Raw genomic sequence first — 17,413 nt, 5'->3', positions numbered from 1 at the left:
TCTTTTCATTTACTTAAGCATATGTGATAGCCTTGATGTTGATGCAGCAAAAAAAATGGGGCTTTTGATCATAGCCATCTAAATGTCTAAAATATTGCAGATTAAACTCTGGATATCAGTTATTTAAAAATACAGATATTAAATGGGTAACGAGCTGTCTTGCTGACAGTTTGCTCTTTGATGGTATTGATTATTTTACTTGCCTCAGAGCTACATTTGAATATAATATTTTTATACATACATATATTATAAAAAACTAACAAAAAAAATCCCCTGGGCGGTCGTATGGTATCTCTGTTCTGCTTTCCTTGGTGCAGACAGCATTGTTCTACTCTGAATGCCTGCAGTTTACATTAAGCTGTGATTCAAACTTGCATTTTACAGTTTGATTTGATGATCAGAAGCTTTTTACTAGCAGATTTATGGGCCTCAGTCAGTACTTTTTGAGGATTAACTTTAATGCAGGGAAACACAAATGTTTAGATGAATTAGGATTTGGCTACTCAACTTGTATTTCAGTATTGCGTAAGAGGTCACTTTTACAAATAGATCAACGCATCCTGGGAACCACAGGCCAGTCAGCCTCACCTCAGTCCCTGGAAAAATCATGGAGCAGGTCCTCAAGGAATCAATTCTGAAGCACTTAGAGGAGAGGAAAGTGATCAGGAACAGTCAGCATGGATTCACCAAGGGCAAGTCATGCCTGACTAATCTAATTGCCTTCTGTGACGAGATAACTGGTTCTGTGGATGAAGAAAAAGCAGTGGACGTGGTGTTCCTTGACTTTAGCAAAGCTTTTGACACGGTCTCCCACAGTATTCTTGCCAGCAAGTTAAAGAAGTATGGGCTGGATGAATGGACTATAAGGCAGATAGAAAGCTGGCTAGATTGTCGGGCTCAACGGGTAGTGATCAATGGCTCCATGTCTAGTTGGCAGCTGGTATCAAGTGGAGTGCCCCAAGGGTCGGTCCTGGGGCCGGTTTTGTTCAATATCTAGGATGGCTCTAGACTGTTCTCAGTGTAGCAGATGACAGAACTAGGAGTAATGGTCTCAAGTTGCAGTGGGAGATATTTAGGTTGGATATTAGGAAAAACTTTTTCACTAGGAGGGTGGTGAAGCACTGGAATGCGTTACCTAGGGAGGTGGTGGAATCTCCTTCCTTAGACGTTTTTAAGGTCAGGCTTGACAAAGCCCTGGCTGGGATGATTTAATTGGGGATCGGTCCTGCTTTGAGCAAGGGGTTGGACTAGATGCCCTCCTGAGGTCCCTTCCAACCCTGATATTCTATGATTGAACTCCTCCTAATGCTACAGTGCTCACTTTATATTTATTTTTTACAAGTATTTGCACTGTGAAAAAACGGAAGAAATAATATTTTTCAATTCACCTAATACAAGTACCGCAGTGCAATCTCTTTATCATGAAAGTTGAATTTACAAATGTAGACTTGTGTTTAAAAAACAAAACAAACCTGCATTCAAAAATAAAACAATCTTAAAATTTTAGAGCCTGCAAGTCCACCCAGTCCTACTTCTTTGTCTGAGCAAATGGTTGAACAGGAAGTTTTGTTTACATTTACAGGAGATAATGCTGCCAGCTTCTTGTTTACAATGTCACCTGAAAGTGACAACAGGCGTTTTCATGGCACCATTGTAGCCGGCATCACAAGATATTTATGTGCTAGATGCGCAAAAAATTCATGTGTCCCTTCAGGCTTCAACCACCATTCCAGGGGACATGGGTCTGTGCTAATGACGGGTTCTGCTTGATAACATTCCAAAGCAGTGTGGACCGACACATGTTCATTTTCGTTATTTGAGTCAGATGCCACCAACAGAAGGTAGATTTTCTTTTTTGGTGGTATGAATTCTGTAGTTTCCGCATCGGAGTGTTGCTCTTTTAAAACTTTTGAAAGCATGCTCTACACCCCGTCCCTCTCAGATTTTAGAAGGCACTTCAGATTTTTAAACCTTGGGTCGAGTGCTGTAGCTATCTTTAGAAATCTCACATTGGTACCTTCTTTGCATTTTGTCAGATCTGCAATGAAAGTGTTCATAAAATGAATAACATGTGCTGGTCATCATCTGAGACTGCTATAACATGAAATATATGGCAGAATGCGGGTAAAACAGAGCAGGGGACATACAATTCTCCCCCAAGGAGTTCAGTCACAAATTTAATACAGTGTTTCTTTTTAACAAGCGTCCTCAGCATGGAAGCATGTCCTCTGGAATGGTGGCTGAAGCATGAAGGGGCATACAAATGTTTAGCATATCTGGCACGTAGATACCTTGCCATGCTGGCTACAAAAGTGCCTTGCGAACGTCTGTTCTCACTTTCTGGTGACATATTCTCCTGTATATGCAAACAAACTTGTTTGTCTTAGTAATTGCCTGAACAAGGAGGACTGAGTGGACTTGTAGGCTTTGAAGTTTTACATTGTTTTGTTTTTGAGTGCAGTTATGTAACAACAACAAAATCTACATTTGTAAGTTGCACTTTCATGACAGAGATCGCACTTCCGTACTTGTCTGAGGTGAACTGAAAAATACTATTTCTTTTATCATTTTTTACCGTGCAAATATTTGTAATAAAAAATAATATGCACTTTTATTTCAGTTACAACACAGAATACAATATATATGAAAATGTAGAAAAACATCCAAAATATTTAATACATTTCAATTAGTAGTCTACTGTTTTAACAGTGCGATTAAAATCGCAATTAATTTTTTTTAGTTAATCGCGTGAGTTAACTGCAATTGATCGACAGCCCTAATTTTTATTTAAATCCTCTACTGTGTTGGAATTAAAAGCAATAACATTGTGCTATTGGAAGGGAATCCAAAGCTGAAATGGACTGATTTAATTTCACTATCCCAAGTGGAATGCCTAACCAAAAACAAGACCTCATGAATGGTGAAAAGTAGAATGTTAAAACTGAAATAATTCCTGTATCTACAAGGCTGTAAGTAGCATAGGCAAACTATTTGTTTATCTTGATTTTCTAAAGCAATTTTTAGAGCAAATGACACTTCTGCCGACCTTTTTATATGTGTGTGAATACTTTGTGGAGTTTAGAGCAAATTATTTCAGTCTGTGAATTTACTTCACTTTTGATGCATTAAAATTTAAACATAATGCAGTGCTTCCAGATGGTATATGATCTCAGAGAAGGAGTATAAGCATGTGTCTAGAGAGGTGCTTCTCCAAGACTGGTTTAATAATGAAGATCACTACAAGCCTGCCAATATTTTTGGGAAGCCCTTAGCCATTTCTCTTTGGCCAGGTGTATAACTTACTTAATGTGCTTAAACTGAAAAGGAGCTCTTATTATCTTTTGCTGCTTTTGAAAGTCTATTTTAAGGGTTAATTCAAAGACACTAGATCGCTATCTAAACTGTTTTGTTCTAAGGAATGGTGGGGTGGGTTTAGGTTTCAGTGTTTAGGGCTCAAAATTGCTTGTTCACCATTAGCACTGTCAGCTTGGTGAGTGCCGCTCTCCCTGGCTGTTGAGGTTTTTCAAATGCTGGACTGTCTGAAGCACACAGGCAGAGTAAGAAAAATGACAAGATGTTTGGCACCCCAAAATTAAATTGCCTGCTAACTTGAAGGAGATCTTTATGTAGTGTCAAAGAACTGACTTTTTAGAAATAAGCTCTAGATTGAGAGAGCAGGACTGGATCCTCTAAGCAATCCAGTGGAAGGTAGAATATACAATGTAGTTTTATCTTGACCTAAAACTTAAGTTAGTCTAGACTAGCCCAAAGAGATGAGAGAGGACAAACACTGGATCACAGAATTGCATGATAAAACTACACTGTATGTTTTACCTTCCACTGGATTGCTTAGAGGATCCAGTCCTGCTCCGGGGTGTGAAAAAGAGATGTAGTTGAACATGCAAGGTTATCTTTCTTTAAAGCTAAATGTATATGCTATTTTATGTGTTTAAATTCCAGTTACCATCCTTTAATGCAGCTTGACACAAATCATGAGCAAAAAGTTAGTACTCTACTAAAAAAGCATGTCATTCACGATTTTCTAACCTACTAAAATGTAAAATTAACAAGAATCTGAAAATATTGAGTTACATAATTGTTTAAATAAATGTATATAGTTACAGTGTACTCTGCTAGGTAGCAAAAAGATGTACCAAATCTAGTGTAAAGGCTCTATTTAGTTATAAATCGACATGTTTTAATGGTTCTATCAACCAATGAAAGTGCACTTTTCGTTAGAAAATAACTGAAGTGTACAAATGGTGGGAAAATTGATTAAAATCAGTTATTTAAATCAGGTTCCTCCACCTTGTGATTTAAATCGCTTTGATTAAATCAATCCGTCCTGCTCTGTACATATCTAAAATCCAGGGACTCTGTCTGCTTATTATTCTCTTGCATTTTGATACTCTCATGAGGATGGTGCTTTTTGTCCAAACTTAAAGTGAACAACTAGGAAAACCTACTGTTTTTTTTTAATTCAAACATTTGTTTTGAAGATTCCCCCAGGCCTCTCAACTGAATCCTACACCAGTTACCTTAATTTTCCCAGCTATTAAAACTATTTATTTAAACTTAACTGACTCTTTAATTTCTTATCTTTCCTGTACTGCTTAGTTCTGCTACTTTATTTTTATTCACTTAGCTGGTGGACCCCCTCTCTTCCCTTGGCAGGTCTCTCCAGCTTTTGTCTGGAAGGAGACAGGATAGTTGTGAAGTGCTACCAGATGTCTTTGAGTGAAGAATTGTATTTCACAAGACAAGCTTCAGAATTCCAGAGGATGATATTTGAAAGTTCTATTTAGTGCCACAGAGGGCTGATTGACATCCCTTTTGCCCAATCATGGCTTGGGGCAGCAGGTGTGTGATTCTCACAAATGCCCAGTAAAGCAAGTACAGTATAAGTATTAGACCTTCATATTCACCAGAAGGTCATCCCATTAAAATTCAATTCTGTTCAGTTTTTCCTCTAAATTTTCAAGTAATGGTAAATTAACACTTCAGTTTATATGCCAAGATGTACTCTACTCAGTGTTAAATTCTGTGCATAAAGATGATCCAGTAGGAATTGGGTACTTGAAGACCTGAAAAAACTGAAGTCTCACGACTGGAATTATGTATAAGGAATCAAAAATATAACTGTTCTAGGGCTTTGACTTTATTCTTGTCTATTTGCATACATGGCCTCTTTAACTCTCCTTGTTTCAGTGTGTGCATCTCCAACTCCCCTTCATTTTTATAGTATTCCTACCTGCAGATGAAAATAACTATTCCCTCACAGTAGCATTTTCCAAGGCAGCAATTTATAACCCTAACCACTTTTGAAAGGCTGCTGCTGACACGAGCTCAGAAATGATTACTCTGAATAATTCTGCAGGATACTTTTAACAGTGTATTGAGGGGGAGGAGGAGCAAGAACACAGAAATCCTCAATCCCAGGTCCAGTGTCAACTCCTGGAGTACTCTGAATACCACTGTCATTTTTCAGTGTTACATTCTTAGGTCAGAGTCCCCAAGAGAACCATATTACAGAAGTGATCTTTGTACTATTCACTTGGATATTTTTTTAATGTCCTCCAAGCAAGCCTTGCACTAATTGAGAGAAAATGCTACTTTCGCTTCCACAGGCATTTATTTAAACAAGGTGTGGAGTTAGGGAAATCCTGTATTCCCTGCACTCACATGGAATAGCCCTATAGAATCGCTCATTACAAAAAAGAAATATACAAGACATCCTGTTAATATACTGAAGGAAATCCAGGTATGCTCTCAAGATCATTCAAAAGTTATGACATGAAAGAATTATGCTTCCATAAGCGTGTATTCTGTCACGTTCCCAATCCATATGTTAAAGGAGATCAGGAACCATGTATAACACCATTCTTCAGAGAACACATCTTGAGCTGGGCCTGGGACCTGATTTACAACCAAGAAATTTAACTCATTTGGCAGGCGTTCCTACCAAATGACGTTTAGCAGTTGTACTGAAGAGTTAGGAGGATTCGGAGGTCCTTTGTAATTGTTCAGTTAAGTCAAAAGAATTGGAGCTGGCCCAAAAATCCCCGCTGCCAAGATTCAGGGTGAAAGAACTTGTTTAGAGGCAACAAAATGAGGGATTTTGAAAGGTGGAGATTCTTCTAGCTGGTTATTAGACTATCTTGAAATATCTGTGGGGCAGATCTTGGAATGCAGGAGGGCTGTCTGCATTGCTGAGGTTGGGAACCTGTACCCAGTCCATACTCTCCCTCCACTTCTGGGGCACTGATACTAAGGAGTTCAGACTAGGTCTGAAAGCTCTTAGCCTTGGTCTTTCTCTGAGCATTTTGCTGTCCTACCCCTCAAAAAACAAACTTAGTTTGAAGAGATTAGAGAATATGCATACACCCTGCCCTTACTCACAGGGCTTCTAATCTAGCACTTTAAAGCACACAAGCAGGTGTCCTGCCATTGGAGATTTCTGTTTCAGAGAACAGAAGGTGGGGTAATAGCATCTGTTGGGGAGTTGCCTGACACTTTAAGATCATTTGCAACACTTATCTTGCATCAGAACAGAAACACCTTTTGGGAGGCCCTGAAGTCTGGAAATGAGTCTGTCTTCAGCTTCAGAGGATGAAATCTTCAGTTGCAGTTAGCTCTGTACCAAAAACTGCTTCTTTCAAAAGCTCTGGCTGCTTTTTTAAGACACTCCACAATCTACAAGTTTGTCAATGCATCTGTACAATAATAGACCACTGAACATGTAATTTGGAGGGTGGCTGGGTAGAGTTCAGGGGCAGGGAAGTTTGTTACCAAAACCACTGATGCAAGTCTGTTTTCGGGGAGGGGAAAAGTCCCGAACTTCATTTTTTTTTTAAAAACAATTTTTTAAATATATTTAAGGGGCAAAACAAGTGAGTTTTGGCTTCTCTCCTCTTTTTACAAACAAAAACACCAACCCAAACTAATCAGACTTTCGTATGTCTCAACTTCACATGGCTTCTGTTTATTTTAGAAAAGAAGCCGTATGAATGCAAGACCAAAAACCTTCCACTACATGTGGGGTTTTAAATTTGGTTTTAAAATGAAAGCTAGCACTCGTGCACGGTGTGAGACTGACTCCTGCAGATAACTTCTCTCTGCAGAACTGGTACATCACAAGTTGGTACACTTCCCTGTGTTGGCCTACTAATGTGCCGCAGTGTCTGTTCTGGAGAACTACTGTTAACCATGCCACAGTAGCTAAGGCTCTTTCTCTGTTCAATTCTAACCCTTTTTGAGACTCGGGGCTTTAGCTGTGGTGTGGACAACTGGATGGAAGTCTAACTCATTTCATGCTGGCCAACCAAATAGCCATTTTATGATATCAATTCTTGGATACTACCAAGCTGACCTGGATTCAAATTGCTGACTAAATAGAAATAAAAAATTGCCCTCAGTATAATCTTCTGAGTAATCTAGATTCCTTCCATTTCATTCACCCCATTTTCCCAATAGGGGTCTTGAATAATATTTTTATTTGGATTTCAAGATGTATTTAGGGCAAGGAGAATGTTATGTCCATTCATTTAGGGCCACGTACACTGTCACCTCTTTAAAAACTTTTTACAAACTGTGTCCTGCATGTTGTGTAATATAACTCACTCACTTCGATGCAACATAGAATTACTCTAAAGCAGTAGTTCTCAAACTTTTCACACTACTGTACCCCTTTCAGGAGGCTGATTTGTCTTGCATACCACAAGTTTCACTTCACTTGCAAACTTGCTTACAAAATCAGCCTAAAAAATACAAAGGTGTTTTAGCACAATATTACTGGAAAATTACTTACTTTTCTCATTTTTAATTACTTTCTCTATAATTGTAAAATAAATCACGACCCCCCCCCCCACAGGTTGAGAAACACTAATAGTATATATAACAGTATAAACAAGTTATAACTGTATGAAATTTTAGTTTGTACTGACTTTGCTAGTGCTTTTCATGTTGCCTGTTATAAAACTAGGCTAATATCTAGAGGAGTTGATATACCCCCTAGAAGATCTCTGTCCCCCAGTGGTACGCATACCCCTGGTTCAGAGCCACTGCTCTAAAGAAATTAGTGACTTTTTTTTTTAAATTTACATATAGCATCTTTCATCTAAATAGATCTTACATTTAAAGTTAAGGATGAAACTTAATTTTTTACTCTTCCTGTTGTGGCTGGAGATAGAGCAGATAAGGATCTGAGAACATGGTTACTGCTTATAAAAATATTTTTTGTTTTCTCCAAAGTGCTCTACAAACAGATACCCAAATTAGACATACATCATTGAAAGCAGCAGGAAGTGAAGAATATTTCATTGAATCTGCAGTAAGGACTGACTTAGGACAAGGCTTGAGTGTTAAGTTGCATTTAAGATTTTAATTATTTTTTGCCTTAGTCCTTATCACCAAGATTTCCTGGTCCTTACAACTCTTCTCCCAGAGCTTAACAGTCTGCTTCAGCTGAGTCTTTCTGCCACAGTCAGCACTGGCAGCTATCTCCCACTCTGGCCTTCTAACTGATAGCTGCAGAGGTTCTCTTCCTCTTGTCCTTCCCCCCCCCCCCCCGCCCCTCCTCCCCCGGTACTCAGTTGCCTAAAGAGACAGGAAGCTTTCTATGTAAATTCCTGTAGAACACATGACTAGGAGCAGACATACAGCTTACAACCACAGTTTGGAGTTTCAAAGGGCAGTAACAGGTGCATGGGACACAAGCATGCCTTCCAGGGCCCAGTACTCTGTTAGGTGGGCATTAGCAAAACTAACAATCATTGAAAAGGAGGACTTGTGGCACCTTAGAGACTAACCAATTTATTTGAGCATGAGCTTTCGTGAGCTACAGCTCACTTCATCGGATGCGTACCGTGGAAACTAGCAGGACAGTGGGGTGGGAGGAGGTATTGTTTCATATTCTCTGTGTATATATAAAGTCTGCTGCAGTTTCCACGGTATGCATCCGATGAAGTGAGCTGTAGCTCACGAAAGCTCATGCTCAAATAAATTGGTTAGTCTCTAAGGTGCCACAAGTCCTCCTTTTCTTTTTGCGAATACAGACTAACACGGCTGTTACTCTGAAACCAACAATAATTGAGTTAGTTTTACTTTGCTGCTGCTCAGGTAAGTTCTGAGCAGCATCAAAGGAAGGGATTGGCACTATTCAGTGTAGAGGACTCAAAACTGAGGCTTGGGGTAAGGGGTGGAATGACACTTGCACATGTACACACCTGCCTCCTTGCAGCAGCCAGGTAGCTGAGGGAGTGAACTATAAATATTGGAGAGATGTTCTGTACTCCCCATTGCAGCAGTCAGGAGTCTCTGGGATGCAGAGGACAAGACACAATGTCCCTTCTCCCTTCCAACAGTGGGGGAGGGATTGGGACCTTGCAACTATCAGTCTTCAACTAGAAAGTGTCTGTCTGCTAAAGAGATAGAAGGGTTCCCGGCAACAACCTGGCAGGAATCTGAGCCAGTTTCCAGCAGCAAGGAAGAAGTGACAGAAGAAAGTAGAGTTAGAGTTATAAGGTAGGACGTAGAGAAACTGGGGTAGGAGAAAAGTGTGCTTTTACAATATATAATATGGATGTGGAGGAAAAGTGTAGAGGAAAGCATAAGAGGCACGATCTGTATATGAACGTAAATGGAGTAAAGCCAGGAGGGAAAGGAAGTACAAGAAAAGTGAGAAGTATAGTGAGTCGCTTTTGTAAAACTTCTCGAAGTTGGCTGATTATACAGTATTAAAAGTCCTCAGTTAATGATACACAGCTGTCTAACATCTTTCTAGTTCTGGGGTGGGCACTGAGCAGGGAGCAAGAATGTGGCGGCACGGGTATCTCTCACGGGCTACTAGGCTTAGTCCTTGAGCACGTGTTGCATGTTTTTCTAGCCCTGGGTAAGGCTGTTTGGGGAGGAGTTGCAGAGCACCACAAGAGCAGCTCCGTGTGCTCTCCCTGCAGCTCCTTCATTCACCACCATGCCTTAGGTATTCATGTTCGATTTCTAAATGCCTTTCATTTGACACACTTTTTAAATCAAATGTTCTCATTCTCATGGAAGTACCCAAATAGTTCCATTAGTCACTTCTGCTTTGCTGCAGCTTTCATAAAAAGAGCTAAATAGACAGAGTCATTGTTTCAAAAACTTAATACTGTTTGTAGTTTGTTTTCTACTGTGTACTTCATGTTCTGTACACATTGCAGTTATGTGGGAAGATACTTGTGTGGCTCCTCTGATTTTATTTTATTTTTTTTATTTATTAAATCTATGGATCATACAAGCACAATAGGATCTACTTGCTAATGAGAAATGTAATCTGCCTCTGAGAGGAAAAGCGATGATCAGACCCTGCAGTTAATGTTTGCCAGATCACTAGTAAAATGACCAATAAACTGTCTTTTTTGTCTCTCTCTATATTACTACATAACAGGCTGGATGGAAGGAAAATCATGCAACATTCATGAATGAACTGAAAAACCTCCAAGCTTCAGGACTGACTACCCTCGGGCAGGCTCTCAGATCCTCGTTTGACTTGTTAAATCTCAATAGATTAGTATCTGGAATAGACAATTATGGACAGGTAACAAATGTTTGTTCTTCACATTTTATCAAACACTCTTTGTAACCATTGCTGCTTTGTGGATATTGTTAAATATCTGGAGCGGGGTTGGGGGGGTGATGGAGTATGAGTAAAATGAGGGGGCTGCTTTGAACTGGTTATAGTAAAACAATGGTCCATCTAGCCCAGTATCCTGTCTTCCGACAGTGGTCAATGCCAGGTGCTTCAGAAGGAATGAACAGAACAGGCAGTCATTGAGTGATCTATCCCCTGTCATCCACTCCCAGCTTCTGGCAAACAGAAGCTAGGGCCACTCAGAGCATGGGATTGCATCCTTCACCATCCTGGCTGATAGCCATCGATGGACCTATTCTCCATGAACTAATGTAGTTATTTTTTGAACCCTGTTATAGTTTTGGCCTTCACAACATCCATTGTCAACGAATTCCACAGGTTGACTGCGTTGTGTGAGGAAGTACTTCCTTTTGTTTGTTTTAAACCTGTTGCCTATTAATTTCATAGGGTGACCCCTAGTTCTTGTGTTATGTACTATCAATATTCATAAACTACAAATAATTCCATTTTTAAAACTCGAGTTCTCGTGTCACACACTAAGCCACATGGAAACGTGTTCTGTGTATATTTGTGTTCGGTGCATATTGTGTGTGCATGCACGTACACCTGGAATCTTAAAACTGTAGACATTTATCAAATAACTATTTCAAACTTTGCTATGTTGTATGTTTGCCTTCTCAGTATGGTATTTTAATGAACTATTTTTTTTTAAAAAAAAAGCCCAGTTTTAAAGATGATTAATTTTCCCACTGTTAAGTCTCCTGAATGTATTTTACAGTATACTGATCTTTTTATTTTCTCCTGCAAGGAGAGCCAGCTGGAATATAGATATATTGTTGCTATTTAGTGTCATAGAGGGTCTACTCCTAACACTCACTTTTTGCTTAAGTGATAGGAACCTGTGACTTTATGGGCCAGGGGGGTCTGAGTTCTATACTTGTGGTCAGTCTGAAGTTCTGTGTGACTTTGATGTGCAGTATCATTTCGGTTGTGAAGTTCTACATGTCCACAGATTTAAAACCATCTCACGCTTTTATAAGGACTGTTTGGCATTTTAAGTTCTTAAAGGCAGATACTGTGTTTTATGTGCTGTAAATTGATGAGTACGTTTACAAACCAACACAAGTTTAACTGAAGTATGGAATTAAATATTATTTGTTACTATTTTACATGTTTTTATTCTTTCTCTAGGGGAGAAACCCGTTCTTTTTAGAGCCATCTATTTTAATTACCATCACGGATGGAAACAAATTGACACATACTGCTGGTGTTCAAGAGGAGGTAAGACTTTCATAGTTGTTTTATTTTTTTAAATGGCTACGGGGGAACACTAACTCACTTTTAACTGTTAACAAGACTCCCAAAAGAATTTCAGTTTTAAAATCTGTGAATTTGCATCTTGGCAGTGTGCTAAAAGAATTATGAATTGGATTTATATTGGTGGTAATTCAGCTTCATTCTGCAGACCACTTTTTAAGAAAGGTGGACCAGCTTCTCTCCCAATGCCCCGCTGCTGAGTTCCATAGGCACTAGGAGTTCACAGACTATGGTTTGATAGCACTGATTAATAGAGCAGAAAACTGGTCCTTCAGTTTATCCATTATTTTGATGATTTGTTTGGGTACATGTCTTCAAATGAGCATCTGATCCCTTAAAGCTTTCAAATCTTTCTTTACTAGCTTCATCTTCCTTTGAATTCTCCTCTACCTGGAAGTGAACTAACCAAAGAACCATTTCGTTGGGATCAAAGGCTGTTTGCCCTAGTGCTGCGTTTGCCAGGAGCTTCTTCTGTTGAACCAGAGCAACTAGGGAGCGTACCCACTGATGAATCTGCAATCACACAGATGTGTGAAGTGACAGGAGGTAGTTGGATGTTATTTTGCTTTGGTTTCAACGTGGAATTTGTCTTACTCTCTAAGTTGTCTTAATGGGATGCTCTTGAGGGATGGAGGGAGAGAATAATTTTACATCTAATTTTTCTCACTTTGGACACTGACTCTACCCTGGCCAGTTCAACGTGTTAGCATAGCACGGTTGCATTTGGGTTTCTGCCTTGCAAGAGTATTTTAAAATTAAAAAATACTGGCTGTTTTAAATCTGACAGCTTTTCACTTTTTTCATGTTAAGCTTTGTAATCCCTTCCCCTTTCTTTATAAAAGGCTGGTCGTCGTCTTTGAAAAGTGATTAAAAATGAAACCATCTCACTCATCAGATCTGTTCCTTATGTATTCAGTAAAACCTGCTTCCTTTAATAACTAATGTTTACTTCATTAACCTTCTGGTGCTAATACAGCTAAAAGGAGTGAATTACACACGAATGAACAGAAGCATCATCAACAGCATTGAGCTGTGCAAACCGACTGCTTCCAATGGGTCTACACCATTGTCACTGAAGGCTTTTTTGGCCTGCAAAGCCTGTGTTATTGGTGATAATGCACAGGATGGAAAAGACCAACTTGTCTTTCACAGTCTGTATTGTTTGCACTGTGGAAGTATTGTGCCATGTCTGTTGATGATTTGAGTTTGTCACTAAAGCAGCAACACTGCAGTGGTGATTCCACATAAAGTTGAAAGAGCCTTGACGTATAATATAATTTTTATTTTTATAATAAACAGTATCCTTCCTTACTTACACAATTAAGGTTTGCTGAGACTTCTTTTCAGACTTTCGCTGCATTGCTCTTCTCTTACTTATAGGTCGCTCCTATTGTGTGCGGACACAAAGAATGTTGAACCAGTGTTTAGAATCTCTAGTTCAAAAAGTTCAGAGTGGTGTTGTTATTAACTTTGAAAAATCAGGACCAGACCCAGCTCCCATTGGAGAAGGTACAGTAACTATTCACTTCCATCTCTGTAGCTGTAATCTATGTACAAGTGGTTTTTTTGTTGCTTTGTAAGCTCAGTGTAGATCCTTAATGTGTGTGGTATCTGAGCTTTTTCCTTAAACGATCTTGTCTTAGGAATGAAATGCCATTATTGCTTGCTATCTTGTTGACTGAGGAACCACAGCTCAAAAGACAGAAATATCCAGCATTGCTACTTATTCCTGTTGTAAATAGTGGATGCAGTGTAGTTGTAACTGTCAGTCCCAGGATACTAGAGAGACAAGGTGGGTGAGGTAATACCTTGTACTTAACCAACATCTGTTGGGGAGAGAGACAAGCTTTTGAGCCACACCAAGCTGAAGAAGAGCTTGGTACCATATAGAACAAAGTTGAAAGCTTTTGTCTCTCATCAACAGAAGTAAGTAGTAGAGGCATTAATAACTGTATTGTGTTGAAATAATTGGAAAGCATCCTGGATGCATTATGCACACCAGTCTTGTGAATGCTATGTAGATTTTCAAAGCAGTATAGGGCTGACAATATATAAAGCTGTTTATTTTTTTAAATACCTCAAAATCTATCGTAAGAACTTCTTTTTTTTTTTTTTTTTAAATAAATTTGAGCTGTGTGTGAATTTTATTTGGGCTTCACTAGACTTTACCAGAGTTAACTCACCCTCTAGTAACTTGAGGTCTTCAGTATGTTTGTAAAAGCTAATGTGGATTTACTTGGAGTCAGCCTAGGGTAAAGAGCAACACGTATCCTGAAACAAATATTTGGGAGTGTACATGCTAGCCTTTTGAAACACATGAACTAGTTAGTGTTAATTGCCAGTCAGTGAACTTGAGGTCAAAATGTCTGGTGTTGACAAACCCTTGGTGCTCTCAGGCTGTCTCTGCGCTGAAGGAAGGTGCATTTTAACATATGTTGCATATGTGAAAAATACACCTTTGTTTTACCCACTATAGACAAGGCCTTTGAAAGCAACTGCAAAAGATACCTGCTAGATTTACAGTTCTTGAAGAATACCACCATGGATCACCGTTAAGGATTCTTCAGTATGTTACAAGCAACAGAATTTAATTAGTCTTGGAGATACTGCCTATTTGAAATCTAGTCATTTGGGGGGTGTAGAGAGGGCTTTCAGGTACTGCACCTGCAAACTTCTGTGGCTTTACCATTCACATTTTTCCCCCCTTAATGGCTTCTCTCTCCCCACGTTCGGTACGGTGAACCTCAGAAACAGAGGAAACTAACTATATACATGTGCTGTCAAATCCACAAAATGAATAGGGAAAAAGAAAATGTAATTCTATTGAATTTTTGTTTAGGTGCTATAGTGGACTTTTAAAAAAAAAAAAAACTTTAAATGCGGTTTTAAATGGATACACTGTAAAGGTGTCTGTTTTTTAATGTTTTTGGCATTGTGCTGCTTGAAACTGATCACACTGTAATGGATCGAAACTTTTCTTTCCTAACTGCAAGTGAAAATTTATGTGCCTGGACAGGAAGGGAGAGTGTGGGGGAAAAAATACATTTGTTGATCATGGGGCAATTTGTTCAGACTTGCAGAACTCGACATCTAAAATGGAGGAAAGAAACTGATCCCTTGGCATGTTTAGGAAGACTCCTTTCCCTACAACTTACATGCACAGAAAATCATACACTTAAAAGCAAACTTGAAGACACATAGAGTATGCAAGTAGAACAAAAAAATCAAGAGTATCTGTTGCTTTTGGGGGGTCCTTTAGGCATTCTACTGTGATCATCTATCACCCTTACTTTCATTCTGAGCCACCTTTTCTTCCCCCCTGCCTTTCTTTCCTGTTTGCCTGCCTGCCTGTTTTTCCTCATAATGCCTTTTCATCTACTTGGGAGAATATTTTAGACTTGCCCCCGGCATCCTGTGCAGTCCAGGTTGGCACTAAGCAAAGTCCCTGACATCTGCTGATCTGGACACTGGAGTCACAAGGTTGCTCTTGTATGGGAAAGTAACTGGATGAACTTGATTTAGTGTTGTTTTTTTTTCTCTTTTATCCGAAGCTATAAAACAGTAGAGTGTAAGTATCAACATAGCACAAAAGTGTCAAGAGAGCTCAGACTTGGTGTGCGTCAAGGAAGCAAATATGTTCAATCTAAACCAAGAGCAGCAGAAGTTTCTGGTATGGGGAAACGTAGCAGTGTTAGTGCTCTTCAAATTATTGTAGTGCACGCTACAAAAAATGGAGAAATGAATTGGTCTGTAACAGAAGGGCATGTTCTGTAATACCAGTCAACCATTCCTGAAACAAATCAAATCAAAAGCATATACCTGTGACAAATGCTGGAAACTAGGCTGGCAAGCTTAGCTATGCACCTGTACCTTGTTGAGCCATGTTCCAAACCCACATCTAGGTTTTGTGAAATCTGAGCTTATTTTAACTGTTTCAGTTTTAATATAAAATGGGGGAATGTACGTGAGGTAATAGGACATAATGCGCTAACTAACAAAACCCTTAAACTTGCATTTCTGTGGAGGAGGAGAAGAGTGAAATGACTTACTAATAAGGCATTAGGAACTTCAACAGACTGCTGAAAATTGAGACTGAATCTATTGCCATAGGATACATTTTACACCTCTAAAAATTTTGTCTTTCCCTGGAGAAGTTTTCCCATTTAATTTCAGCTAATACTAACATTATTCCCTGTATACTGTATCACCTTCAGTGAGACTATAAAATGTCAGTGACCTGTTTCTGTAGCCAGGGCAGTGTCAGAGATTCTAGACTTGTATACTGTACCATTTTTAAAGCAAGTACTTAATACTGAGTCTAAACCAACTTCATTTTGTGTAATACGCTGAGCAAGCAGTGCTGCACTTAGTTGAATTGCTGTGTAGCTGGAGCAGGACTGTAGAGTGTGGGCAAACATGCTCTTAAAGTGACTTTAAATTATGCCATTTTACATGCTGATGTAGATGTGCAGCCTTGATGTTAAGACACACATTGGCATCTTTGAAACAAATGAAATGGGACATTGGTTGTTTAATAAGAGAACTTCCTGGGAAACAAATGCATGCCATGTAGCTTTTTATTTTTCATTTTATTTTTTTTTTGCTTTGTTTAAATTTTAGATGGACTTGTTGATTCACCCAGGCCCATCAATTCATTTGCTTCTCAACCGTGGCATAGTTGTCATAAACTCATTTATGTACGACCTAACCCTAAAACTGGTGTTCCTGTTGGGCATTGGCCAATTCCAGAGTCATTTTGGCCTGATCAGAACTCACCAACTCTGGTAAGTAAAACCAACTAAAGAAAAGGATTCCACATCTCCTGATCGGATAGAGAGCTCTTAAATGAACAGTAAATTACCCCAGGCTTGCTTATGGTCTGGCTTTCACTAAAAAAAAAATGAATTGACTCTCCATGATGCTGATTGGTGAAGACAAGTCTAGAAATTGCATCCCACATCACTTCTGGATCCGGAAAGTTTATTGCAATAAATTTTCCATTCAGTAAACTAGTTCTTTTAATAGTTTTTAAATATTGCATCAATCAAGTTTTAATTCAATATCTTTGCATTTTGCGACTGTGGAAATGAAGTTTTTAAAATATTGAGTCAAAATTATACTTTGAACTAAATTATTTAAAGTGTTTTTTAAAAATGGGAGTAGAAAGTAGAGCCATGGAGTCTTAAACTATCTCAACAAAGGGGGTTAGAAGATGTAGTGCATTTTTGATGTTCCTTTTTGTGGAATCGCTCTTCCTGGTACGTAGCAGGACTCCATGTATATGATTCTTCTCTTCCTAGCAGGGCAAATTGTGGCAGGGAAGGAAGCAAATAATTGCATCTTCTAAATCGTGGGAACATGCAGCATGTGCTTGCTCTTTTCTGAAACACAGTCATTTTGTTGGTTATTGGCTTGATCTAGCAGCCTTTTTTTCATAGATCTATCTCTTCGAAGTGGGCACGTTATGTT

General features: G+C 39.0%; 1 protein-coding gene across 9 annotated transcripts in view; it reads left to right on the top strand.

Annotated features, from left to right (window-relative positions):
* LOC140916749 (integrator complex subunit 6-like) overlaps positions 1-17,413 on the top strand; it is a 54,027-nt gene that overhangs the window by 12,686 nt on the left and 23,928 nt on the right. For all 9 annotated transcript variants that reach the window (XM_073358475.1, XM_073358476.1, XM_073358474.1 and 6 more), the window contains 5 exons: positions 10,424-10,573; positions 11,819-11,908; positions 12,307-12,490; positions 13,325-13,453; positions 16,565-16,728. In XM_073358475.1, coding sequence (XP_073214576.1) covers positions 10,424-10,573; positions 11,819-11,908; positions 12,307-12,490; positions 13,325-13,453; positions 16,565-16,728 — 717 coding nt within the window. The remainder of the gene's footprint in view (positions 1-10,423; positions 10,574-11,818; positions 11,909-12,306; positions 12,491-13,324; positions 13,454-16,564; positions 16,729-17,413) is intronic.

This window comes from Lepidochelys kempii, chromosome 9 (genome assembly GCF_965140285.1).
Source record: "Lepidochelys kempii isolate rLepKem1 chromosome 9, rLepKem1.hap1, whole genome shotgun sequence".
Taxonomy (NCBI): Eukaryota; Metazoa; Chordata; order Testudines; family Cheloniidae; genus Lepidochelys; species Lepidochelys kempii.
Note: the sequence above shows the minus strand (reverse complement) of the source record. Positions and strands in the feature narration are given on the sequence as shown.